This window comes from Alligator mississippiensis, chromosome 1, assembly GCF_030867095.1.
Source record: "Alligator mississippiensis isolate rAllMis1 chromosome 1, rAllMis1, whole genome shotgun sequence".
Classification (NCBI taxonomy): Eukaryota; Metazoa; Chordata; order Crocodylia; family Alligatoridae; genus Alligator; species Alligator mississippiensis.
In genome coordinates this window covers 15,338,403-15,366,200 of record NC_081824.1, presented here as the reverse complement: position 1 = coordinate 15,366,200, position 27,798 = coordinate 15,338,403, and the positions used below count along the sequence as shown (strand labels likewise).

The window sequence follows — 27,798 nt, the reverse complement described above, 5'->3', positions numbered from 1 at the left end:
CTACTGATAAGTAATGTCATCTAAGAGAAGCTGCTTAATCTCATTGAGCGTGGTTGGAAAATAAGGCTAATTTCCTAATTTTCCCTGTATTGTTTGTAAATTCTTCATGTGTCTTGCCATGCAGTGCCAGACTAGCTGGCACAGGGGGGCACTGGGCATCCACAGGAGCCCTGAGGGGCAAATGGAAGCGCAGGCCAGAGAATTAAAGTAAGGCCAGGCTTTTAGATGTGGATGCAGTTTAAGTGAAAGAGAAAAATGTGTAACTATGAAGTAACAGATGTGATTAATAAACGCAGCCTTCAATTTGGTCTTTTTTTACAAGAAAGTGTGAGAGAGGAGTACTCATGCCAGAAGGCGCTTGAGCCAGGCTACCCTCCACTTGCTGCGGTGCACTTAATGCTCTTGGCGTTGCATCACTCGTGCTGATTCCAGCCTTGGCCATTTAAATACCACTGCAGCGCTGTCTGTGACGTGCTCACATGTGGTAAGCCTCTTCCCTCTAGCCTTGTCAAAGCTGACATCTGATTTGGGTTTTAACAGGTCAGAGGTTAGCCTGATAAAGATCGCAGATCGGGTGGGGCGGGTATCAGCTTAACAACCCTTTAACGCTGAATGTGGCCAGCGGGATGAATTTTCTAGTGAGAGCTCAGATTAAGCACTGTGAAATGAAGCTCTCCAGCAGGGAGGGTTTGTGGGGAGGTTTTGATGGTCATTAAAGCAAAAGGTAATTCACACAAAGCTCTTAGGGGCAGTGAGACTCCGCCAGGTCTTCAGCCGTAAAATGATGACAACAGCAAGGACAAAGCCCCTCACAGCCTGCCCAAATTCAGACTTGAAACTCTGATTCTAAGAGCACAGTGGAACGGATAGCAAACTCCTTTGGCATGTTTTCACTTTCAATGAAAGTGGTCTGCTCCCAGCAGCGTCCGATAGCTACGAACAGACATAATATTTGGCCTGGGAGAAAGCCTTTTTTTCTTAGGATTGTACAGAGGTATATGTCCACAGTCCTCCTTCAAGTCCCTCTGAAGTATGCTGCAGACGTTTCCTCAGCCTGATGAAGGGTTTTGTACCCAAAAGCTTGTGAAGAAGAATTTTTCCAACAATTTTAGTTGGTCTAATAAAAGATATTGGATTTACCCAAAGAACCTTGTCCACCTACGTCCTTAGACGAACATGGCTACAACCCATATCCCTGGATAAAATAACATACTAACACTTTTTCTCAAGACATCACGTATGTCCGTACAGTGACTGTGGCTCATTCGGGGGACAGGACTGAGAGGCTGTGTGCTCTCACTCACCACCGACTGGCAAAGGAGTAACGATGCAACTTGGAAGGGCAATGTGTCAGGCTAGGGACAGAAGTTACACATAAACTGGTTTAAGTGGTCAGAAACTGGTTTAAACCTATAACAGAACAGATGCTCACATAAACCTGTTTCAAATGGCTGAAACTGGTTTAAGATAAACCTGGTTGAATGTAGCTTCAGACTTAACTGATTTGGGTCAAACCAGTTTATGAAACTTCTGTCTCAGACCCCTTCCTGGTTTAAGTTAAATCACAGTCCCCCAGCATGCTTTCCAGCCCTGGGCTGTGCTGTCAGCAGAGTATGGTTGGGAGGCAGGGGGTGAAAGCAGGGACTGCTCTCCCCCCCCCCCCCCCCCAGTTGGGGTCTGGGGCCAGGGAGGGGGGTTAAACCCACCTTCCCCCAAGTACAGAGCTGCTCTGCCCTGCTAAATTTAGTGAAACTTATTGCTGGCTGCGACTGTGGACTACAAATCCCAGAGGCACCTGGAAGCAGGAAGAGGAAGTGATGAGCAACCTTGCAGAGTCCTGCTGCTGTAAGTCTGGACTGCAAATCCCAGAGACCTCAGGGGCAGCAGAAAGACGAAGTGAACACAAAGCCAGAAAGGTGTACTCTAGCGCCCCCCAGCTTCTGGCCTGAGCCACTGCAGGCCTGTGCCTGCATTTCCTGAATCAAAGGTAACTGTTCACTTGTGTTTCAATTTAATCTGTGCAGTTTAGACTAACCTGCAAAGACTGAATTGATTCAGCCTCGAGCTTTTTGGCTGTCTGTACCTAGCCTCCATGTTGCTCCTATTTTAATCAGGGTCAAACCCCAGAACAATCAGTCCTGGTTCAAATGAGACATCCTATTTACAGCCATTGGCACTTTAATGTAGACAGAGGTTTGCTCAGCCTATTCGATGTAAGAGAGTTCTGCCTGATTATCCCTTGTGACTGGTTCTACACCTTGCTGTAATGTTTGCTCTTTGCCATGTATAGGAACTTGAAAAAGCTCGCAGCATTGGCTTAACTCTGCTTGTTGGTAGTTGACTTCAGTGGCAGCAGAATTAGGCCAATACTTTTTGCACTGAGCAGTCCTGTCCTGTACATTAAGTGCCCAATGCCACATCACTGGACCAATGTTTAACAAAATGCACTGATTGCACAGAACCAAAGCAAAAAAAAGGCATTCCCCCGTGTTTGCGCACTGCCGTGCTTCATCTAAAATACCACACCTGTTCTTGTCCTCCCAAAGGCAGAATCCCAGGAAATGTCAATTTGACCTAATTCTGTGGAAACATATTGGCTTTTCTCCTCCTGTTACAGAAGTGAAGAAAGCAGTTTGCACCTCTAGCCTGCTATTAGCACATTGAGACCAGGGATTCAGAAGCCTTGAAGAAGCTGGGGTTTGGGTTCTGCTGCCAAAGCTCAGTGACCTGGATTCTGAATTTTGAATGTATTTGCACAGCAATGATGACTTTGTGCTATAAGAACAGCCCAGCATTGTATAATAATGATCAACTTGCTGCAAAGCCAATACAGTGCTTCCACATCTCTCTCACTGTAAAGCTAATATTATATTTTCTGGGTGGGACAGCCCCCATTTTATGTGTTTCTGCACACGGGGGCTGAGCACTCATATGATGAGAGTGAGGCTTCTGAATTTGCATTACTTCACGAAGAGTAAGCATATGCCAATTGGCAGAGGACCTGAATATTTGACAGATGCACTTCCAGCTTGTCAACACTTGAAAGTTAATGTAGATCAAGGTACCATGGTGAGTTGTAAGAAAACAGCTATTAATAAACAAATGGATCATGCTGAAGAGGAGCAAAGCACCCTTATTTTGGAATAAGTGCGTCTACATAGGGAGCTATTCAGGAATGGCTATACCTAGCTTATTAAAGCACTTAGTGTAGGAGGCTCCCAGTTTGCATCCCCAGTGTTTTGGCCAACATGGTACCCTTCGCTCTTGCGTTAAAGTCAGGGCTGGTGATCATTTTGGTTAGTTTGTTTGAATCTGAATGATTTGAAATGCTTCCTACCCTTTGTTTGAACAATTCACCTAGACCTACTCAACACTCACCTTTCTGGTCTTTATTTATGTAAATCTGTGCTTATTGGAATAGCTTCATGATAAGCACATCTCCTTGTCATGGATGCCCAGTAATCTTTCTGTTAAGACAAACTAACAATATTATATTGAGGGTGCGTAAAACCAATTACATTAGCAGTAATGGCTGCACATTCTGTCACATGGACGAGCCCAGAACAGTCCTGCTTGATAAGTGTGGGATTCTTAGGTAGTTTCGGATATCCTGGAGCTGCTGGTGGTTTGGTAAAAATTATTTCATTGAATCAGGGTCAGAAATAGTGGTTCTAATATTTCTACTCTACAGTTGAATGTCATTTGGGAAATTAACTTGAAGTGTCAGCCCTGGGACTTCCAAATTATTCTGTGTGCATCAGGGCGCACAAGCTAGCACGCGTCTTTTTAGTCTTGGACCCAAGTGTAAAAGTCTAAAGACACCAGGATGTGATTTCTAATGTCAAATATTATGAAGCAGACACTGTGATTTATGAGAGCTGCAACCTCATCTGTCACTCAGCTGTCTCAGAGATGTGCTACTGACATCTGCAATGTTAGTTTAACAGGGGAATAAGATGCTTAGATTATGACACTTTGCCAGTTAACTGAATGGCTGTCTTATCACAAATCTTTTGAAGTTTGCGAAACAGCTGGCTGTTTTTGGAGGGCTTGGTGCCTCTCTTATGTTTGGGGTTCAGGTATAAAGCAGATATTTGGCATGGTGACAGATTAAGAATTTAGGTGACTTTAATTTCAGTATTGGTCTCTCCATACAAGAGCTGATAACTTCTGTTGTTTCTGTGGGCCTCTGAGTCATTTCTGCTTAAACTAGTATCAAGGGAAAACAATTTTACCCATTCTGTAATCGCAGAAAACTCTTTCAAGGAAATAGTTTGCCAACTTTATGCAGTCAGTTAGCCATTTATTCTTCTTGTTTGCACTGGTGTAAATCTGTAGTGATTCCATTGAATCCATGAGAATGGCTCTAGACTCATAGGGCTAGAGCCTATTCCATTTATTAGGCACGTAAGTGGAGTTAGGCACCAAAATACAATTCTGTTCCACCTTACTCAACTCTTTGAGAAACTCTAAATGCAAAAGATGGGTGGGTCCTCCTCCTCCTTGCTGCATTTTTTCTGACTCAATCTTAAAACAATGACGTTACAAAAGTAGCATGCATTCATGGGTCTTATCACTGTTGGTGGTGGTTTGGTAAAATGACTTTTAACATCATTGAATAGAATCACATTTAGGTGTCTAAGTCTACTTAGATGCCTAATAGGTGGAACAGAATGTGGCCCATGGAAGTACAAATGAGAACGAAATTGGGCTTGCTGTCCAAAATCCTGGCGCCTTTGATGACAATGGGTGTGTTTTTCAGAACTGGATGAGGGCTCAGATGACTTTAAATCAGGGGAGTCAAAGATACAATCCATGGGCTGGATCCAGCTCAGAGCCCTGACAACTGGCCTGCATTGCTGCCTGTGGGACTTAGAGCGGACCCATATGCTGCAGGTGGTATGCACTGGATTGGCTCCATGCGCTGAATGCAATGCACAGGGCTAGGGGTGGATGTGCTTTGCATGTGGGGTGTAGGGCTGGTCTGGGCAGGCTGCACAAAGCTGGTCCAATATGTCCACTCAGTGGTGGCCTTAGGGTTGTTGGGGTCCTGGGCAAGAGAGTCATTTGGGGCCCCTTAACGGCTTAATTTTGATGACCTGTGAGCAAGTCAGACATTTTTTATTTCAATTTCACTTTGCCCTGTCTATGAAACTGCAGTGAAAGTATCTTGATACAATACAGATAATACAAAGATTCAGTGTCGTTGCAAAATTTTGGGACCCCCTAAAGTGTGGGGCTCCAGGCGGTTGCCCAGTTTGCCCTCTCCTAAGGCTGCTACTGACTCACTGCATGGAGTACCCATGTAGAGCTGGTTTGAGATGCCCCCTGCCTGAGGCACTTGTGCTGGGCTGGTGCCATGCACTGGATCTGGCATGCAGAGCCAACCTTTGGGCCCAATCCAGTCTGTGAACTGGTCCAGATCCACTCACTTGTCCCTACGGGCCAAATGAGTTTGACTCCCCTTCTTTAAACTTTTCTTGTAGCCTCTTGTTCTTGGGCTGCTCTGGGTCTTGACTGAGAGCTTCAGTGATGGCCACCTGCCAGGACTACCCTGTGTATCACTGCACCAAACAGACTCTCTGCACTGCTGTGCTGAGCAGCTCTAGTGCATCCTTCTTCCCTGCCCAGTCCAATCCCTGTCATCTTCCTTGTGTCTTGGCTTGCAAGCAGTCCTTGGAGGACAGTTGCACAGCTGTTTTCCCCATTTCTTGTCCTGGGGGAATCATTCCCTAGCTGGGACTGGGGTGTTCAGAGCCCCTCAATTATGCTCTGGCTCTTTTTACTAGTGTGCATTGGGCAGAGTTAGGGAAAGACTGAGTTGTGGATTTCACTATATGTTCCTAATTAAAAAAAAAAATGGAGGAAAGGTCTGTGCCCTCAGGAATACACAAGCAAAATGGCTGGACCGGAGCATTAAAAACAGGAGACGCCTAGTTTAAGGATCTGATCATGCAAATGGAGCTTTCAGGGTGAATCTTCAGAGTCAGTGGGGTGGTAGATCCAATAACCAGGTTAGAATTAGTCTTCAGGAGAGGGGCTATAATTAGCAGAGCAGAGGGGTGTAACTGGGCATGCTGGTGCTCTGGGCATGTTAGATGCAAGCCGGAGCATTCTCCACGCGCTACATCTGAAAGGCACAGGAAGCAGCACAGAACGCAAAGGTGGAGCCGAGAGATGGTAGCTTGTTATATCTCATTCCTACAAGTATGCATTACAAAGGGAGACATCTTCAGTACTGTGTGCAAAAGATTGGCCATGTATCTCGCAGTAACAGTAATGGGAACTGCATAGCTAATTCTTCATACTCCCGCTGAGGTGGTGGTGCCGAGCCAGCATCGGGGAGCAATGGAAGGGTGTCCTTCCTGTCTGGGAACAATACCGTGTAAAAAGACTAGACATTCCCCGTGAACTCCCGCGTTGGGCTTACGTTAGACTGACTGGTTTTATGGGATGTATGACAAAGGGAGAGCAAAGCAGAATTGCTGCCTTCCAGATGTTTCACTTGGAACCTCTGGCCCTTGTTGGATCAAAACCCCCCTGAGGAAACTTGTGGGATTCAGTATGAAAATGCTGACATGCAGCCCTGTTCTTTTGTCGTACACAGCATGTGAATAAAATGTCGTCTTTGATTTCAGAAAAAAGAAATGTTGCCCTCTGGCTTTTGTTTTCTGTGGCTCTCCCCCATCAGTCATGACTCTTTTATTGCTTTAGTGCTAACATTCAATCCCTCTTAGGGTTCATATTCCCTTTTGCTGCCTCTTGGTTAGCAACCAAGAGTGTATTGTGCAATGACTACAGCATAGCTTTGCTCCTTTCTCCTCCATCGCTCTGTTCTTGCTTTTAAAAATCGCTTAACATTTTGAGACGTGTCTTGTATTTTCTGATGCTTGGTCCTACTTGTGTGCTTAATACAAAATATCACACTCGAACTCTTTGGTTTTAAAAGTCATCTGTAAAAAACCCAAAACAACAAATAACCCATTTTCACCTTAATTCTTGAGAGCAGTTACAGACCTACTTTGGTAAAATAGTACTTGGTATAGATCATTTACCTCCAATGTTTTTGCTGATTCAAAACTTATCTGGATGAGGAGGATGGTCTAACAGGCCAAATGTTTTTCAGCCATACCAAATAAGCATGCTTAGGGGATCTTTTTGTTTAAAGGATCGGCAATAAACATCTTATTTATTTTGGCCTTTAAAAGTCACAGTTTAAGGGAAAAAATCTGAAAACTTGCTAAGACAAACAGGGGAATTTATGCTTCCCTCAGTGCTATTGGTCTGGTCTTGATTAACATGGTCCACGATATTAGGCTGAAGACAGTAGAGTATGCAACAAAGGTTTTTAACGAGTGGGAAATCACCTAAACCTTCCCCAACACCATGTCTCCTGAAAACACCCAACCAAAGACTGTAACAACAAAATAACGGAAATCAACCCGCTAATCAAAAAACAAATAAAAGAAATCCCCCAAGCAGTGTTCTCCCTCCTCCTCCTCCTCAAAAAAAAAAAAGAGATGCAAAGACTCTGTGATGTCTGCTGGGGATCTTGCTGTTCATTTTACCTGAAAGGCACTCACTGATGAGTAGGAAGATCCTAACGCTTTGTTGTTCACCTCCATTCTGGCCATGTGCCATTTTCCCAGTTGGAGGGGTAGATTTAGCGGCTCATCCACTGGCCTAGGTTGCAGGTCACTTGGGTATTCCCGACTCTGCCTACAGCTTGCTTTTGTGAGCCACTTGAGTTCTCTATGCCTCTGTTTCCTTGCCTGTAAAATGGGGTAATGGGCCCTTCCTTGTTAATAGTTTCAGAGGTCTGTAGCAGAAAAGTACTGTGTAAGAAGTGTGACTTGTTATCACAAATCCCTTTTTACCCTTTGAAAACAAACCCGCTTTATTTGTGACTTCATTTATTTTGATGAAGAAGGGGAGTTCCTGATTTTTAGCTGATCTCTTCCCTACAGCCTCATAATCCAGTTGCCTCTTATTTGTACTGTGATTTATTATTGATCCGCAATGTCTCCAGTTGTTGCCTCTTCCTGATGGAGGCTCAGCGGTCTTGAAACATTCATGTCAGTGTCCAAGCACTAAGATGTGTTGATTGTAGCCTGCCTTAGAGAGGCATTCTTGTGAAAATACAGATGTGGATAGGGGGGCACTCAGTAATGTATATCCTTTTCCCTTTCAGAGTGTCAGGCGGCTCCAGCTCTCCAGCTCATGACCAGACGCTGCCACGGGAAAAGGAGTTGCAGTGTGTATGCCAGCACCTACGAATTCGGCGACCCTTGTTACCCAGGTGTGCGCAAGCATCTCAATGTCATCTACACCTGTGGTAAGCTACACTAAAAGCTACCGATATAACATTCCCTTGGGAGTATGTAAATACTATATTCCCAGTGGAGTGGGCTACACCTCCTTGCAGCGTATGCAACTCATCTGTCTAGTGGGCATGGGAAAGGTAGATTAATCTGAGGCTTGCCAGCCTCTGTGCATTGGTGGGTGGTTTACTGCTAAGTCTCCTTACTCAGCAGAATGATATATAAAGCAGAATTTATAGAAAGCATTTTTTTTTTTAATTCATTCCACACGGTCTCACCCCTTCAAGATTTGGTAACGCAGTGACTCTGGGGAGAACGTTCTGAGTAGAGATGCTGGAGTTTATATTTGTTCGCCACAAGGTTTTGATCTTGAATAGTGTCTCTGCTCTTTTGTTCTCAGTTTCTGTTACTGTAAACAGAAAATTAGAAATGAACTAATCTGCTGTCATGGGGTTAATATAAGATACGTCTGTTTAATGTCATTTAGAAGAAATGTGTCCCAAGTCAGTACCATGTGTCATGGCCTCCGTTCATGCTTCTACTTCACCAGGCATCGTGGTTGTAGAACGGAGCAGCAAGCGGTCCTCTCCAGGGCTCTGTGATCTCAGGAGGGCTGCAAATTGTCTTTTCCAGTGACAGCATCTCATTGGTTCTTAACATTTGAGCATGATTTGGTTTGGGGAAGATTTGCCTCAGAAGTTTGTTGGTCCGTCAGTTGCTTCATTTGTCTGTAGGGGACTTTTTTTTTTAAATGAGAGCAGAAGCAGCATGGATATTAAAGCAAAGCTCAGTGAATTTTCTAGTTGGAAAGTGTTGGAAAGTTGGAAAGTGTTGTGTGACTGTAGCTGGTCTGTTAGGAGCTGTCCATGCTGTGTCTGTGGTGAGTCTTATGGAGTGGTGGCGGCGGCAGTCCCTTGGAGTCGAGGATGATGTCTGTCAGGTTTGATGGGTCCTCAGGTGACTGAAGAGCCCGATTCTGGATACACATATTCTTTAGCAATGGAGTCATGTTGTTGCACGGGGGAGTAGGATTTGCAGCCCCAGGTTGGTCTCCTTCTCCTTCTTCCGCTGCCGCTGTTCCGCCTCGGTATTGAGTCGTTGGGCCTCAAAGTGGTAGACCAGGTGGTGCCACACTGAACAGTCAGCAGCTTGCTTCTCCCAGCCATTGGTGTCAATGTTTCTGTGCTTGAGGGCAACCTTGAGTGTGTCTTTGTACCGTTTCCTTTGGCTGCCCTTTGAGCGTTGGCCAACAGAGAGCTGGGAAAAGAGAATCTGGTGAGGGAGGCAGTTCTTGGATATTTGGACACAGTGGCCTGTCCATCGGAGTTGATTTCTCAAGAGCAAAGCTTTGATGCTGGTGGATGCAGCTTCATGGAGGACGCTCGTGCTGGTCTGCTGGTCCTCCCATTTGATCCCCTGGGGGTACAGGCAGGGGAAGGGGTGAATGGAGCCCCGGCTGGGCCAGGTGGCATGACAATTAGTGTGTGGCAGGCTCATCCAGGGGTGCGAGGGTGGGGATGGACTCCTGCCGCTGTGTGCACCCTGGCAGAGGCCCAGTGGGTATGTGCCCCCTGGTCTGTGCGCGGAGCAGTGGCAGCTGCTGCTACACACTTCACTTTGTGTGCCTCTGCGGTTGCCCCAGGAGCAGCGCAACACCATGTGTGTCCCACCGCCGGGCTCTACTGTGCCTCTGCCTGCCCTGCGGCGGGATGCACATGTCATCAAACTGCTCCAGAGGGCAGTGGCAGCTGCAAAGGCTCGCAAAGCCAGGGCCCTGCTCACCCCAGACCCTGCCCCTTCCTATGCCATTGTCCTTCTCTCACTGCGGGGGCCTTGACCTGCACCCCCATGCCCCTTTCCTCTCCCCCCACCCCTTCCCCAACAGACTTACCTGCTGGGCTGGGGGAAGGGTGGAGGCAGAATGCGTGTGTGCCCTGAGCCCCCCCAAATAATTTTTTGTCCTCTGCTTTATGCTTTGGGGTAACTTACAGGTATATCCATGCCCTTTGTTTGGTTAACTGATGAACTTCATTTCATCTACGCTGAGTACTCTTCGGACACTGAAAGTGTGATCTCAGACCTACCTCAGCTATGGGGCTGGATATGTGATCCTCCACAGACTCATTTCAAGAAAGCTGAACTCTTTAAAAGAGAAAAAAAATCAAAAATTAAATCCTAAACCTGTCCACCTGGAATTGAGAGAAGTAAGCTTTGATTTTTTTTTTTTTTTAAGAGATGCATATAACACCCAAACTCTTGTTATCCTGGCTGCTTAAGGAACAATTCCAATTTAGAGGAAGTTAAGTGGGGCTGCTCTTTAACTCAGCCTTCTATGCTTAATGTCTTGCAGTTCTGCCTAGGGAGTATAAAAGACTGACCTGTTGGATTGGATGGGGACCCCCTTTGACTGATGAAGTAACTCATAAACTTGTTGGTTTGGTTGAGTTTCTTCTCCATAGACTCGTTTGTTGGGGTCTCTTCTAGGATCCATCCATATGTACCCTGAAGACTTGGTTGTCTAAGCCATGGGGTAGCTTGAGAAAAAATGAAATTTTGAGTGATTAGGCAGGAGACCAAGAGCCAATGAGGGGACCATAATGCAATAGAACTTCGGGTGTGGACAGAAGTGCAGCTCCCAGCTGTAACTCCGAATGATTTTTGCAAAGCGCTCTGAGTTGCACCGTTACCCCAGACCAAACAGAAGTTCACTGTTGATTCCAGGGGAGAGGGGAATCTAACTGTGGCTCAGGCTGCAGCCAGGTTTCCAAAGCAATGGCTGTGGCTCTTTGCCAGCACCCCTGTTTTCAGAATGGGAGTTGGAAGGACAGGCAGTAGAGGGAACTTGTTCTTGGGGCTCCCCAGTTGGTGATGAAGGGTGGGGAAAGTGAATCGGAGCCTCCCTAATCTTGGGGATGGGGGGACTGTCTGGGGAGACTGAAAAACTCCCAAACTCAACTCCCTCTTCTCCCTTTTCCTCTCCCATTCTGAAAACAGTGACGGCCTGGGAGCTCTGCAGACACCAGTTACAAAACACGCTACATTTTGAAACGTCTTTATCGGATACCTCACGCATTGAGAGGTCAGATTTTCACCGGATCGGCCATTTTTTAAGCTGTCTGCACTTGTGTTTGGTCATGGCTATGGACTGTTTTCTGTGTCTAGATGGGGTGAAAATTGTCACTTCTGTCTGCACTCTTAAATAGTTGAAGCATATTAGTTGAGGCTAGATTCTCACAATACAGGACAATGAAATCACTTTCACAATTGTCCTATTCACTATTGAGTGGCAAGAGGCTTAGTTATTATACATTAAAGCTGGATCCATAGACCCGCAGGTTTGATTGTGGAGGGGGCATTTCCACTTTTCATGTAACTAGGGGGTAGACGAATTGAATGTTCTGCAATTTACTCTACCTGGGTCTTTCAACTGTACTGTACACTTAAAATCTAAGAGTCTGTTCTCCCTGTTAAACATCTCATATATTTTTCATAACTGCAAATATTTGCCTGGGAATCCTTGACCCACTGTTAGTTTTTAGCTAGTTCACTATTGCCTTTCAACCTAGAGTGGGGTTGCATTTCAGTGGCAAGGTGTGTGTATATAAATCTGACAACATCCTTCTGGATAAAAAGTGTACAAATGGAAATTGAATGGTACTTCAAACCAGGCAGAGATTTAGAATAATTTTGTCTAGAAATTTGATGGAAAACTGTATTAAGTCACAAGAAACGTGGGTAGAAATGTCTGTAGCATGACTTTGGTTTTGCCTTCCTTATCTTCAGTAGCACTTTGTCTCTTGCTCTTTTACCCTTCTCCTCTATGATGAGCTTCCTTCCAGTTACCCTCAGTGTGTGTCCTCATCGCTATTTGGCTTTCTGGGATGTAGGAGACCAGGAGCAGAGACGGTGTTTCAATGGGGTTCTCACCAGTACCTGGTGCAGTGGCACTAATATTTCCTTACCTTTTCTGGAAGTACCTCGCCTAATACATCCTTTGATCATGTTTGCTTCTTTTGTGGTTTCATTACATTGACAATTAATAATCATCCTGTGATCAAATAATACATCCTAGAGCCTACATGATGAGTACTAGTCATTCTGTGATTCTTTTTAGGTGTTTCCAACTGGACACTCAGACCTATCATTCCCTAAAAGGTCCTGCGGCCTGAGTTGTGTCCCTCTTCTGCCTTGTCTAGTGAATGAAATAGGAAGAACTAAAAGTCGTCTGGTACCAGTGCTATGAAACCACTGCCTTGCTTTGCAAGAGGCTTTGTAATGGAACTATTGGTGGAACCTCTGGGTGTGAGTCGAGGGGAGGACAGGGTTGTATAGCAGGGACGTTTTCCACATTGGAAACTTCAGTAGCACTGATGACAGGTCAGCTGGGTGCTCCATCAGGGCTAAAGCTTGGGGCAAGCTGAAATGTGAAAAACGTGTCTCCTGCTGGTAGCAATTTGTGACAAATCTGCCAAGGGATTAGCTGATGTAGCAACACCCAGGTGGTGGTGATTCAGGACCTAGAATACACCGTGGTTATTGGCAGAAACCTCTGGTATTTAATAGTATAACCAGAAATGTAGTAAATTGAGTGACCCCGCATCGGCAGATGAGGGTGAGTGAGGTGACCTAATAAGACCTTTCCCACCATTGATTCCTCTCATGTCTGATGGTGTAATGGGCCTTATGCCCTCCTGCAAAAGTCTTCTGACCTGGCGTCTCTGCACTGCCCTTCTCCAGCTCATCGGTCGGCACTTTCCTGCTGAATACAAAGGGGGCAGAATTCTGTCTGTATTCTAAAAACGGCAAATGAACAAAAGAGGAGAATGTTAGTTTCTTAAATCAATAGCTTCTAAAAGTTCAATCTTGCTGCCATGCTGGTTTCAAACCATTCCCCTCCTCCAACCTCCATATTTGATTGGACTTGAAAATTCCTCCTCGAATTCCTCCAGCATCTAGAGTTATGTGATTGAATCCGGTTTCAAATGGTAAGTTAGTAATTACCGGTTTCATCTAACTTGCTGTCCAAAGCCAGCTTTTCCCCTTGCTTAAGTAGTTTGTTGTAGTTATTTCAGCCATCAGGAGGCCCGATATTATGTCACCTTAGTGTAATGGGATCGGTTCTCAGTCTTCTGAGTATCATGTTAGACCCTTTTACATTTTCTATGAGCCTTCTATAGACGTCACTTAGCTGCAGTGGAAATACTACAAGTTAGCTTGTATGTACAGGATGATTGAAATAAGCAAGAAACTGGCAGGCTGATTAGATAGCAATCTCTCTTATACATTAGGATTCCATTAGCCCAGCCAAAACCAGATGAAAATCTTCCAATATGAAAACATTCAAAACCTGAACATCGGCAAGCCCAAAATATTTAAGTTTGATTCAGTGCCAAGCTTAGTTTAATGGCGTGGTACAGAAGGCTGGATTTTCCAGTGTGTGGCTCCCCATTACTGGATTACTTTAATGAAAATAAAAATAAAAAAAGCAAGTGAATCGAGGTGAAGCAGAAAATTAATGTGTTGGGACTGCTGCTGAGTATAGTGTCTTAAAGTGGAGGGAGCTGCAAAATTTAGTTCAGCTCTTGCTTTAAAATACTTCTGAGCTATTAGCTCATGGCAACAAGCAAGGAGGTGCACAATTGAATCATCTAAGCACTGCAATTCACACAGAACAGGGGGTAAAATTGTCTTTCTTTCTCTCTCTGCTATACAATATGGCAGATTATGGTCTGTGCTGCTAGACTGTGGTCATTATGGTTGTACTCTTATATTTATATATGAAAGTTTCTTTGCTCATGGCCACCTCCTTTCTTTCAATCTCCCATTCTTTCCTCAAAGGCTTTTCTCCCCTTCTCTTGAGGGGGTTTCTTGCCCTATTTTAGGCCTTCATTTTCTACCATTGTTTAGTATTTGATTCCCCTTTCCAGTCCTAAATCAACAATGCACTCATTCGTAATTTTAAGATCATGAGTAATCCCATCCCTCTTCTGCAAAACGCATAGGCACATGCTTAATTTAATGCCCGTATTTAAATCTTGTTGAAGTCCAATGCATGATTTTGAGCTTTCTTGAGCAGGGGCGTGGGATTCCTTACATGCTTAAGTGAAATACTTGGGTGCTTTAAATTAGGCTTGTAGTAGTGACTGGAAGGTTTGGATTCTTACATGGGCATTATTACGTTCTCTTGATTTTGAAACTTCTTGCAATGACATGCTATGGGCCAAATCCTGTTTCACTTGATGTGCCTGAGGAATACATATGCAGCTGCATAACTGCAGTTTGGCACTTCTCTGCAATTTGTGATTCAGGAAACAAGAGTCACTCAAGTCGGTGTGTGATGCTAGGTAAGTCATGAGATTTTAGGCAGGCATAAAACCACTCCTAGCAGGTGTTAGCTGAAGGGGGTTCTTGCTTTTTAGCTTAGTGGTCAGAGTATTTGCCCAGGCACAAGGAGGTCCAAGTTCTCCAGGGTATCCCACTGAATCACCCTTCCTCTGGCTTGACTTACTCATCCTTATGTGTATCCCTCTCTTGGATGTGAAGTGGAATGAGATTGGGCCTGTTGTGCTCCTCATACTTTTAGAGGCATCTGTGTCCCTGTATGTCATCTGGAAGAGTCCAAGCTTCTTGAAGTCCTTGGTCCAGGCCACAACTCTAGTCCACTGTGGGAACAATGCTCTATTGATTGGGGATTGGAGTTCGTAACCTGTAAAGTCTCTTCATATAGTTACATTAATCAGAAGAGGGTCACTTATAGGATAGATAAGAGGGAAAAACTCTGTATTTCTTTTTATCTATGAACTTTTCAGTGGATTTGGGAGTGTTCACAGTCATGGGGAAGGATGGCTTTTTAGTGATTTATTGGAACTAGGACCTTATCTTCAGAAGCTTCAGACTGCAAAGATTGATACAGTTTTTTCATCATTTTGTTTTTCAAATGAATGTCCACTGTGCACGTATGTGCGTGTGTGTCTCCTGCACTCTCTTTATTTCAGCCTTTTCTTGTTGCTCAGTAGAAAGTGACTGCTTGGGTTGAGAGCTAACGAAGTGCCATGGCAACTAATTGTTCTACTGTAATAAAAGCCTTACCGCTTCTGTCTGTCTGTCTGTAATGCTCCAGGCCAACCGCGCGTGCGCGGCCCAAAGCCTTACGACAAACAATCTGGTAGGCGGAGGTAAGGGCCGAGGCAGTTGGGGCCAGGCTGTGCTCACTGCTGCAAGGTGCGGGTGACCTGCTGTGCGGGGGTGTGGCTTGCTGCTGCAGGGGTGTGGCTTGCGACTACAGGGTGGGCATTCATGACGGGCATTTTGCTAGTTTACTTAAAAAAGCCTGCAGTAATGAAGCATTAATAATCCTGCTATCCCACTTTATGAGGCTATGGGCTAGGTTCTACAGGTCTTGCACTTCATTGTGATGAAAGAACTCCACTGTTGTTGAATAACACATAAATATGACATTTCTACTACTGCTGGTTTGCTCCTGATGGATCTTATTGATCAATGAAGACTAGTATTGTTACTGGAGAGCAATGTGCAAGCACTTCTCAGCCTGGGATGAACTATGCTGGGATCATAACTTACAGTGGGCCAAGTTACAAATAATAGCATATGCAAGGTTTGCGGTACAGCCCAGGGAGAACTTTAACAATAACTTCATTTTCTCTGGATTTGTGGGAGATTTTAAGGGCTTTCTTTGAAATGTTCATTGCCAGTAAAACTCCCACAATGCAGGTTGGGCTGGATGCAAGAATCCGATGGTCTGTTTTAGATGAAAGATTTGGAGAGATGAACATCATGTTCTCTTCTGTTCTTAAAATTCTGACTTTAATGGTGGAAAATATACATTTACAAACAAAACAACACTTTTTTTTGTTAAATACAAGCTAAAATATCAGCCCCACTGTCTTTATGCAAAGGTATCTCCCTTACCAAATCCTGTTTCACCAAGAATCAGTTAAATACTACTTATGGCCATGAGTGGGGATGTGGGGTTGCTGTGGGAAGAAAAACAGCGGCACAAGTTTGTGCCACTGCTTTTTGCCTGGGTGCATGCCCTTGCATGTGGGGGTAACACAGGGAAAGTGTTCTGGGTGGGATAGGGCAGTGGGTCCCAACCTTCTTAGACCACAGACTGGCAAACCACATGTAACCCAGGAACACCCAAGGGTGTGCCATCCTCAATTGGAAGAGATAGATGAGGCAGGTGACAGTACTGAGAGGAGGACATTGGTGATTTGAGTACAGGTTCCTCTTTCCTCTATAGAGTCAACTCCACACCAGAGCTCTTAACTATTTTACAATTTATTGAATTATAATACACATATTTTTTATTTTATATATATCTATATATATATATATAGATATATATATATATTTATATTATATATATGTAAATATTCTAATAGGTAACAAAAGAAAACTTTCCAAAAATATTCTTAGCAATATCTTTTAACAACACCAAAGGTATACAGATAAATATTTACAATACGATAAGTCAAAAACCCATTATACCAAACTAACCCAATTCCATAACATTGTGTACAACGTATTTATAATTATGATAACAATTATACAAAATATGAGGTGCAGTTTTACATAATATAGGGCATGTTTACTCCTGGATCCCAGCTAGCAAGGGGCACTTCCCCTTCTATGGGTCTAGCTGGGAGGGAAATTTCCACCCGGGGCTTCCCTCTGGAGGGAGGGGGTTGCCTTATTTCAGGAATGCCTGCCCTGCGGGACCGACTCCGCCAGCAACTTACAGTTTTCCTTGAGGAGCCGTCAACCAGGTCTCAGAGCACTTCGCTCAATCAGAGGCCCCACCAGCGTTGTCTGGGTCACTCCAAGACCTCCCCTCCTGGCCCTGTGCCCCGCTTTGGGCACCGAGGGTTCTTCCAACTCTCGTCGGGGGGAACCTAGCAGCTGCTGGCTGGGTTTACCTAGCCTTATGCCTAGGCCTCCCCTTTCCTGAGCCCTGCTCTAGGCTCTGGGGCTCTTTTAGTTCTTTGGCCGGGCCACACCGTGGGGCTCCAATTATCTGGCTTATGCCGGGGCTAACCTGAGCAGCCTCAAGCGGCTCCCAGGGCAGGTTCTCCATGTGCTGGACTGTACACTGCGTAGAGCCCAAGCAGCCTCGAGCTGCTCCCAGGGCCGGCTCTCCGTGTGCCGGTCTGCACGCTGCTCTGTCCAGCCCTCTGCTGAGGATGCAGGCTCGAGCTGCCTCGATGTGGCTCCCAGAGCCTGAGCACCATGCGCTGGGCTGCACACCGCTGGGGTGAAGAAGTGATCCTGTGGAGGCTCTTCTCTCTCCAATGTCCCTTGCCATTTCTGCCCAGCATGCTGGGCTTTTATCTACACCAGAGGCCCCGCCCCTGAAGTCTGCCAGACCTGCAAAGCGCAGTCTTCAATCAGGTCCAGGGGCTTCTCACCTCCTTCCCCCCCAAGCAGGGGCAGGACAAGTCCCTCCCAGCTGTTACCTGATTGGTAGAAATGTTCCACCAATCCAAAGTGTCCTTCTCTAAGCCGGGCTTGCTGGGCAAAAGCGGCGAGCCCACCACACACAGACCAGAAGTGACTGTGGACCAGCAAACTGTGGACCAGCATACTGCAGTCCAGAAGTGATCAGCATACTGTGGACCGGCAGCCAACCCTTCATGGCCTGGTACTGGGCCGTGGCCTAGTGGTTGGCATCCTCTGGGGTAGGGGAGGCTGGGGCTTCCCGGGGTAGCAGTGGTGGCAGTCTGGCAGCTGGGAGCCTGACTGGCAGCCAGGGTGTGGCTCTGGCCAGCCGGGTGTTCAGTCTAGTGGCGCACACTCCTGCCATGTGCACCACGCTGCTTTTTTTTGTGGCACTTTTTTTTTTTTTTTGACACTGGGATTTCCTGGTTTGCAGCATCACAAACCACATGTGTGCGCTTATCTGGACGTGCGCTATGTGTCTAATGTAGTCACATGCGAGGCATTTTATAGCACTCCCATAGATTTTGGATCCTACTCTGTGCAGATAGACTTGTCCTCCTAGGCAGGCTCAAAAGGGATAAACTATGGCAATGTCTGCTTGTTGTCCCTGAAAACGTAGCTGGAGAAAAGCCATATGAATTGGTGGTTTAGAGAGGGAGGAGGAGAGTGCTCCCATCTTTTGACTCCGTATCTTAGTTACTAGGGCACTTGTTTGGGGAGTGGAGCACCCAGCTCCTAGGTCCTTGATCCTCTGAGGGTTTGAACTTGTTGTCCACTTTCTAAAGTGCCCTGATCATTCGGTTATGGGATAGGCAGGGCCAAGAGCATTCTCCGTGCATCCTGTTGAAGCTGGCTGATTGGTTGGACACAGGGATCCTGTTTTTTTCTGATTTTAAAAAAATCTAAATTTCTCTGATTTTAACACCCCTCCCCCCCCAAATAAATCCACATTTTCCCATGATTAAAATACTATATATTATTTGGATTGATATGGCATTTTCCAACAGTGAAAAAATCAGGAGGCCAGGAGGAAAGCAAGTCAGAGGCAGCTTGGCTCAGGGTGCTGGGCACTGCACTGGGAGGGAGGAGGCAGGGTTTGGGACTCTGCCACCATTGTGTCGCATCCCTTTTGCATGCAATTGTCATAAGTGGGCCACTGTGCACAGCCAGGGTCATCCTCTGTAAGTGAGGGCCAACCTTTATCGCAGGCATGCTGCAAGCTAAGGCCTGCACTTTCCCTGAGTGCCACTCTAATCCCAGAAGCTGTGAGAAGTTCAAGCATGTTTCTGAAGACAGTCTTCTGAGATTTTAGCTCCTAAAGTAGAAGAAATTGCTGGCCTAGACATAATCACACTCTATTTTCAGGGCAGAATGAGTTAATATCTGATGTAGATTAGGACAAATGAGTACTCTGAGGTAGCAGAGGTGGAACAGGTGATATCACCTTAAAGGGAAATGTTTGGAAGCCCTTTGATTTTAATGAGAAGAAACAGAGACCCTGAGATAAGCATCACTGCCTTGGGGACGGGGAGGAAGGAAGATGGGCTGAAGCAAGGAGGAGGAAGTTCAAAGGACAAATTTTACAGTGATCCTAGGCAGAATGAGCTGTGTGATAAATGCCTCTTTGCAATCAGTCAGGTTAGAAGCTTGACTCTGTCACTTTGTAAACCAGTCATTTGGCTGCATTTTGCAAACTTTACACATTTTAACTCCTTATCTCTTCCTTATATGTAATTTCTTATCCATACAGCCATCCCCTTTCTCCATTCATGTTGAGCCATTTGCAACTCATCCCTGTTGTGAAGGTTTATTAAAAAAATCATATTAACGTATGTACCGTATTTCACCTGAATCCAAGATTACTTCAAATTTAAGATGACCCCCCATAATTAGGTAATTAGAATAATTAGGTTCTGTAAATGGAAAATGTATGAACATGTTATCATTTTCCATGTATAGAATTGAATTATTGGAGGGTCATTTAAAATCTCTCTCCCCTGCCACTGCAGTGGTGCAAGCAGCAGTGGTGGTGAGGGGGGGTGCAGATGGCTGGGGGGCAGGCAGCCCACACCACTTGTCCCCCCTGCAGCCTATATCTTGTTTGCTCTATACCTGTTCCCCACAGCCTCTGCCCTTTCCTGCAGCCTGTGCCCCCTGGCCTGCAGCCTCTGTCCCACTGCAGTCTCTGCTCCCCACTTGCTTTGCACAGCATCTTCTCCCTCCCCCCTGCAGCATCTGCCTCCTGCCTGCCCCCTCACAGCCTTTGGCCCATGAAAAAGTTCAGACAGATGATGGTAGAAACCCCCTTTATGGCCTCCTGTCTCTTACTATCATCCATCTGAACTCTTTTACCCTTGCATAATTCCCTTCCATGCTCTGTGCTTTGCTCAAGCTATTTTACAAATTATTCAAGGAGGAAGAAATGTTTTTTTTTCCTGGGCTCTGCAGGTAACCAGGAGAAACCCTTGAAGCAAGGAAATGTTACAGTAAAATATGGTGTATCAAGTACTATACACTCATTAAGAGTTCAAGAGGCGGAGGAATGAACAAGGGAAAAATCCTTGTCCAGAAAGGGCTAGCACTGCTACCCTGCACGACTTTCTTTACTTGCATAGACACAACTGTAGAATTCCCTTCAATCTAAACTTAAAACATATCCTCAAAACATAAACTCACCTCAGGAACCCTGGGATATTGCAAGGTTGACATCCTAGTGCAAAACCACTTCAATGCTTGGCCACCCGATGGCACCCAGAAGCTGTGTCTTACTTTGAAACCACTTTCTGGAGCTGTATCATTGAAAGCATTGTGCTGCCCTTCCTGTGCAAACTGTGCATCTGAGACCTTTATTCCTTATACCTTGACTTTTTAAATCTCCTTCTCATTAAGGACCACCAGCTAAACGCAGCACAGGAGTTGGTTGTAGGCTCACCATAGCTGGTCCATACCCACTGCTTCTTGCCATCTGTATGAGAGCACTTGGGGCTGGTCCCACAAGCACGGTTTGTAGTTTGCCAAGGTTCATGCTTCTGCCAGTTCAGGCCTGACACTGTTGCTAGTCATTAATGGTATGAGTGAAATGCCAGATGGCCATGCTGGGCATGGGGTGGGTGAGGCAGGTGGAATTGTCATTCTACTGGAACTGGAATATTGCTGCACATGGGCTTACCTCTGCTTTTAATGGTACTTTGGTCATTTTTTATCCTGGCTTTCTGTTGACTTCATATATAATTTGTGTTGAAGACATGGCAGTGCATGAGAGCTGTGGTGTGGTTATGTGAAGCCTGTTTCATTCCTAGTTAGGCCTAAGAACAAAGACCTAGTATGGTAAAACTAAGTAGAATTAGGCCATCTGTAGTCCCTCTGTTTGCTCAAAAGCCAGAGACGGCAACCATTTCTGATGAATATTATAGACCTGGGCCTAATATCAGATCTGGATCCAAACTTTTGCTAGGTTCAAGGAGTCTTGATTCCTTCTCAGGGATCTCAAAGTCAGTTCTTGATCCCTTCTCAGGGATGTGAAAGCCAAAGACTGGAAGAGAGCCAATGCTGTGCCCATCTTCCAGAGGGGTAGAGAGAGGACCTGGGCAACTATACGCCAAGTAGCCTAACTTCTAACCCAGGGAAAATCCTGGAAAAATTAATCAAGGAGTGCAATATGCTTGCAGAAGTTAGGATTCTGAAGAACAGCCAGCATGGCTCTGTCATGGGCAGGTCTCGTCTTACCAACCCAATCTCCTTCTATGACCAAGTAACTCACCACCTGGATAAGAGAAAGGGGGTTGACATTGTATACTTAGACTTCCAGAAGGCCTTTGATCTGGTATCCCATGATGTTGTCATAGGAAAATTGGAGGATTGCAGGCTTAACTGCTCGACACTTAGATGGGTAGGAAGCTGGATGCCGGGTAGGACCCAGAGAGTTCTCATGTGTCATCCTGGTGAGAAGTGGCCAGTGGTATCCCTCAGGAGTCCGTGCTTGGACCAGTGCTTTTCAACACCTTTGTCAATGATTTGGACGTGGGGGTGAAGAGCTCACTGGCCAAGTTCATGGATGACACCAAGTTATGGGGGAGTGTGGTCACACTTGAAAATAGGCTGCAGATACAGGTGGACCTAGACAGCCTTGCAAGTTGTGCGGATCGGAACAAGATTAAGTTCAACATTGAGAAGTGCAAAGCGTTCCACCTGGGGGTGAACAATCCCCAACATACTTACAGGTGTGGTGGTGCCAAACTGACCAGCACCAGGACTGAAAGGGACGTAGGGGTAATAATAAGCCATCGCATGAACGTGAGCTGGCAGTGTGATGCTGTTTCCAGCAGGGCAAACAATACTCGGCATGCATCAACTGATACATCTCAAGCAAGTAAGTGATTCTTCCACTTTACTCAGCATTGGTGAGACCGCAGCTGGAGTACTGTGTCCAGTTCTGGGCACCGCACTTCAACAAGGACATGGAAAAGCTTGAGAGAGTCCAGAGAAGAGTCACCCATATGATCAGAGACTTGCGCAGCAAGCCATGCTAGGAAAGGCTGAGGGACTTGGTAAAAAAGTCCCTTTTCAGCCTAAAAATGAGAAGGCTGAAAAGGGACTTGGCAGTAGCTTACTGCTATATCAGGGGAATACATCAAGGGCTCTGTGAACAACTTGAACACCAGGGCACCCGTGGGGAAAACTAAGAGTAAAGGCCACTAACTCCTGGAAGATTGTTTCAGGCTTAATACTAGGAAAAACTTCTTCACAGTCAGGGTGTCCATACTGTGGAATAAACTCCCCCCAGAGGTGGTACAATCACCTACCCTGGAAATCTTCAAGAGGAGACTGGACAGTCACCTTGCTGGGGTCACCTGAACCCAGTTATCTTTCTTGCCTATTGCAGGGGGGCTGGACCCGATGATCTTGCAGGGTCCCTTCCAGCCCCTTACAGTCTATGAGTTCTCTCCAGAAATGACTTTTCTTACCATAGGAGCCCTAAAAACTTTTGGGGTAGAACACCAATATACACAACAAGGCAGGTTCAGATAAGGGTTGGAATGAAAATAGGGGTGATTTACTTCCTCTTTGAGAAGAATAATTGCTAGGAAGTGTAAAGTTAATGTCAGAATTTAAACTGTACAGATTAGAACCTGGTCAGAAAATGATGCTTAACAGGAGGGATTTTTGGTCTGGAGAACCTAGGTATAGAGTTTAAGGCCTAGATGTCCAGGAGTGTGTAGGTGTCCAGACCACATTGATTTACATGTGAATTAGGTGCCTAAATCTCTTTGAGGGCTGGGGCCTGAGTGATTTGGCCAATGTCGCACAGGAAGTCCATGGCAAAGCAGGGTATGGAACTTGTTCCCAGATGACCTAGCTTCCTTACTCCTATTACTGTCTGGTAGTTCTTCACCTAGTGTAGATAGGGGTGAAGGTCTTTTTATTTGAGGTGTTTCCTCTCAGATTCTCAAAGGGATGTGTTGTGTTTCTGTCATTTTATTCCTTTTGATTCTGAGAGGGACCACTTTCCTAGTCATCCATTTTCTCCCCATTAGCCATCTCGTTGCATCGCATTGCAGACTTTCCTTTCTCTCTCCCCTCAAACATCAACTGAGTTTTCAAAGCCCTTCTTTACCTATCACCTCTCTCCCTATCATCTTGTGTCCCATACTGAGCTTGATTCCCACAGTAAGTTGGCCCATGATGCCAGTCTTTGTTGAGCACTTCTGAAACAATCAAGCAAGAACATGGTCTCTATTCATCTGCATTTTCTTTCACCCTACTCCTTACCTGAGTGCGGGGTGGGGAAGAAGTTCCCCATTAAAAAATTTGCAAAGCCACTTCATTGTTCTCCCTCAGATCCCTCCTTGAAATTTTCCTTTGCCATGATGCCAACAAAACACTCGGGTGCTGCTACAACTGCCTATCAGGCCGACCAGTTTTCCTTCATTGGTTCCTTGGTCTCTGTTCATCTATATTGTCATTTTTTCTTTGTACAGCACGTAGCATTGTGGGGTCCTGGTTCATGATTAGGGATACAAGGCTCTACAGTAAGAGAAATAAAAAATAGTTAATAAACCTATTCCAGCCTAAGTTGTTATGAGTAGGGGTCTACCCAACTCGAGGAGATGGCTGGCTGATTTTGTAGGCAGATCCCTGGGCTGGCCACCATGTTCATGGCCTTGTTGTGGCGGAGCTGCTCCATGCCTCTGATTGGTGAGGGGCCCTGGTGGCTCTGTCCCTCACCGCTAATTGGTTTTGAGGGCTGTCCATCAGGCAGGTGCTGATTGGTGGAGAGGAGTGGGGCCACACGACAGGCAGGTCTCTCAGCCAGTCAGCAACAAGGGGTGGGGGGGCAGCCATCTTGGGCTCCCCTTCATGCTGGAAGCCCCCCTCTCCCCTTTCCACCCCAACAGGCTGAGCGGTCAGGCTGCAGCACCAGGAGGACTGTTGGCTTCCTCTGGGGAATCAGCATTTTATTTTCAGTAAGCTTTTTTGCAAAGAACCCATCAAAATTGTGGAGCCTGCCATTTTTCACAGGGCCTGCCCAATTTTGCGTTTTCCACGAAAAACCTGCAATTGTGATTTTGGTAGTTTCCTAGTTATAAGGAATGACCCACCATTTTATACCCAGGTTTACATACAAATCTGTCACCCTTCCCTTTTAACAATTCATATCTGAAATGCGGAATCATAGAACATTATGCACTTTTTCTTATATCTTTTATCCTCCATTTTCCCCTCCATGTCATGTCCCATGTTCTACACCAGCTGAGTTGAAAAAGGTGCATGTCCATGGAAAGTGCACGCTCTTCTTTGAAGAAGAGAGACAATTTTGTAGGTGGATTTACATGGTTGTCAAGCTACATTATCTGCTCCCAGTAGAATAACTCGGGCCTAACTCGTGTATAAGTGCCTGTCCACAATAATTACTTTATTCCATGCCCTACTTAACTGAATAATTCTCCATCCCTCAGCCTGTTCCAGGCTGCTCAGTTTTCTCCTTCACTTTCTTCAATAAAGCCAAGCTAAGACTTTTGAATGCCAGCACTGTATAAATTAAGATTGGCAGAATATTTACACTGTGGAGATGTGACAGTGACTGTAGTGAAAACCAAACCTCTTGTTGCGTTATAAGGATAAATTTGACTTGCCCCTAACTTTACCAATCTGCCTAAACATTATCATACCAGGTTGTTTGCTAAAGTAGAAATGTTGAGGGTGAACTTTGAGGCAGATAAGAGGGAGAGAGACAGAAGAAAGTTAAGGGTCCTTGAAATACCATATATCTGTGTTTCCATATATTCCAATTTAGTTTTCTATTAGGTTTGAACATCCAGGTTTATTGTTCTTTGTGAATCTAGATGTTGATGATCTCTGAAGAGCTCTGACATCAGCAACTGGTAGATATATACTGCTTCAGTTCCACCTTAGTGGTTTTATCTTGAGAAAATAATGTACTGGGACCCTGTTTGTTAAATGGGGTTGGTGTTCACTTTAGTATCTGCCGAGACCAGCAGACTAAGGTAACGAACAGAAATGGTTCTGTACTTGAAGATTAGTCTGTACAGAGTAGCAGAGCTTATTTTCATGTAAGTCTGCAGGCTGCACTTGGAGGAATGTCTCAATAGCGAGTGGCTGACACTTCATTCATTAGTTACTCTAACTCCTCAAAATTGAGGTTAACACCAAAAACATTGACACCTTAATAGTAACTAATTTGTGCCTTTAGGCTACTGAAAATTGCTGGCAACTTTTTAAAGTGCTCATTAGATTGACTTTAAGGGAGACATTTAAGACCATGATCAATTAAGGTAAATTTGCACGGGCTATGTATTTATTGCCATGTCTATTTTTTTCTTTATTGTACAAGGTGACCCTGCTTTCTTTAACAGTTCAGTATTTCCTTTACTGGTTTATTTCAAACAATAACCAAACTTGTCATTGCTGTGTGAGTACCATCACCCCAATGTTTACCAGCTGCCCTTGATTCTTTTTCTCCAAGTTTATGAGAAGTGAACAGGAAATTCTCTGGGATTTGATTAATCCCCATGCCTGTGATTTCTCTGAACATGAAAGGGACATAAGGAATGTGGGGAAAATTAGCTGGTAATTTTGGGAAAGCCATCAGAAGGTAGAAGCCTTCTGCAGTGGAGTCTTTTGCATTTATTTGCCACCAGTGCTTGGGCCTTTGGCAGGACTGGGGTTCGTGAGATGGTATTGAAATGGAATAATACGGCACCGAGTCTGTCCAACGTGTGCATTAGTAGCATATGGATGTGTACCCCGGTGGGCTGGATGTATCCTTAGCCACCCAGAAAGTGTATCATTATTACACTGATATTATGGCAATGCCTGGGGGCTCATGGAAGATTGGGACAGTTTGTGCCATGTGTGCACGCAGAAAGAGAGTCTTCACTATTAAGAGCTTATAGTCTAAATTAGGCCTACCCAACTGGTGGCCCAGAGGCTGCATGAGTCCCCTGAGAGGTCAATTTATGTCCCCCTGGGGTTACTCAGCCACTGCTCTTCCCATAGCTCCTGCTGCAGCAGCAACTGGGATCCCCAGGTTTCCTTGTCTTCCTCTGGCTTCTGCTTCCTGTGCTTGCCCCAGGGAATGGTGCAGCATGGCAGGGCAAAGCACATCACCACAGGACCAGGGGAGCCTGTGACCTGGGACACCTGTGTGGTGCAACAGGGGCACAGCAGCGAGGGAGCTGAGGGTGAGAGCTGGGGCACCTGCAGGCATGGTGCAGTGGGCGGTGGGGAGGGGGGAGCCTGTGTGTCACTGCCCTGGGGGACCTGTGGATCACATTGGTATGACCTATGTGGTCTGGGGGGGCTGTGGCCTTCTCGGTGCACCCTGCACCACGTGTTAATTTGCTGGTGTGGCCCTTGGCCACTTAGAAGTTGGATAGCTGTGACCTAAATAGCAACCAGAGAGTGAGTGAGCAGCGGCAGCAACCAAGGCAGTTTGCAAGCAGTTTGCTGGGAGCAAGAGGAGGAAGGAGAAGAGGAAGAGGAGCCAGAGACTGGGCACCACGCCCTGCTCTGGGAAGATAAGTGATCCAGGTTCGTCTGTGTGTTTGCCTTGCTGAGTGTTTGCTCGGTTTGCTTTGTGTTTGGGTGTCTGCTCTGACTGGCTGGGGGTGATGCTTGCTGGGGGACTGCTGCCTGCATCTGACAAAAGCCCTAACGAGGGGGTGGAGCCAGGCCAGGTCCAGGAGGGTTATAAAGGGGCTCCCTGAGTGACCAGGGAGTGAACAACCAGGGGCAATGAACAGGACAGTTCACAACTCATTTCACAGGGCAGCCTGCTGCCCCTTTCTTTGAAAGGTAGCCTTTAAGGTAAGCTCTTTCCTTAGTTCCTAACCTACATACTTTTAGCATAAGTAGCTAAAACACAGCAGTTAGACCAATAGTTAAACAAGGGGCTTAATTAAAGTCCAGAATGAGGGGGAGTTTGCTAGGGAGTTTGCCTGGAAACTCTCTCCCTCACCTTCCTTCATGGTAAGTGTGGTGGGAGGAAGCAGGTTAGCAGGGAAAAGGGAACCTTTCAGGACTAAGAAGCAGCGTATAGGGGACTTTACTAAGGAAGGCCTGCTTGGAGAGTGGCAGGAAGAGAGAGGCAGCAGATTTAAAAGACCCAGAGAGATGAATGGATGACATTGCAATACCATAGCCACTGCCATTGCCACTGCCACTCTGCCTTTCCTTGCACCTGTGAGGTGTCTGTCCAGGCAGGACCACTCACCATCAAGGTTTCCATCCAGGTCCAGGTTTGGCATCGTGAAGACTGTGGCTTGCAGATTCCTTCTAGTGTCAGCGAGGTGGTGGGAGTAGCTGTGAAGTCAGCGGTGCCTCCTGGTGCTGTCCCTTAGGGAGGAGGCAAGATCGCTACAGGAGGAGGTGACGAGGCTCCAAAGCAACCTCCACCATGAGGACTTCATCAGGAAACCTCTAGGACTGTGGAGGAAGGACTGCCAGAGGCAGCACTAGAGAAGGGAGAGAACATGGGCTCCCAAGAAGGTGGAAGCTG

At 45.8% G+C, this 27,798-nt stretch overlaps 1 protein-coding gene across 2 annotated transcripts in view; it reads left to right on the top strand.

The window, feature by feature from the left end:
• EVA1A (eva-1 homolog A, regulator of programmed cell death) overlaps positions 1-27,798 on the top strand; it is a 310,552-nt gene that overhangs the window by 150,485 nt on the left and 132,269 nt on the right. For both annotated transcript variants that reach the window (XM_019480988.2, XM_019481047.2), the window contains exon 5: positions 8,192-8,335. In XM_019480988.2, coding sequence (XP_019336533.1) covers positions 8,192-8,335 — 144 coding nt within the window. The remainder of the gene's footprint in view (positions 1-8,191; positions 8,336-27,798) is intronic.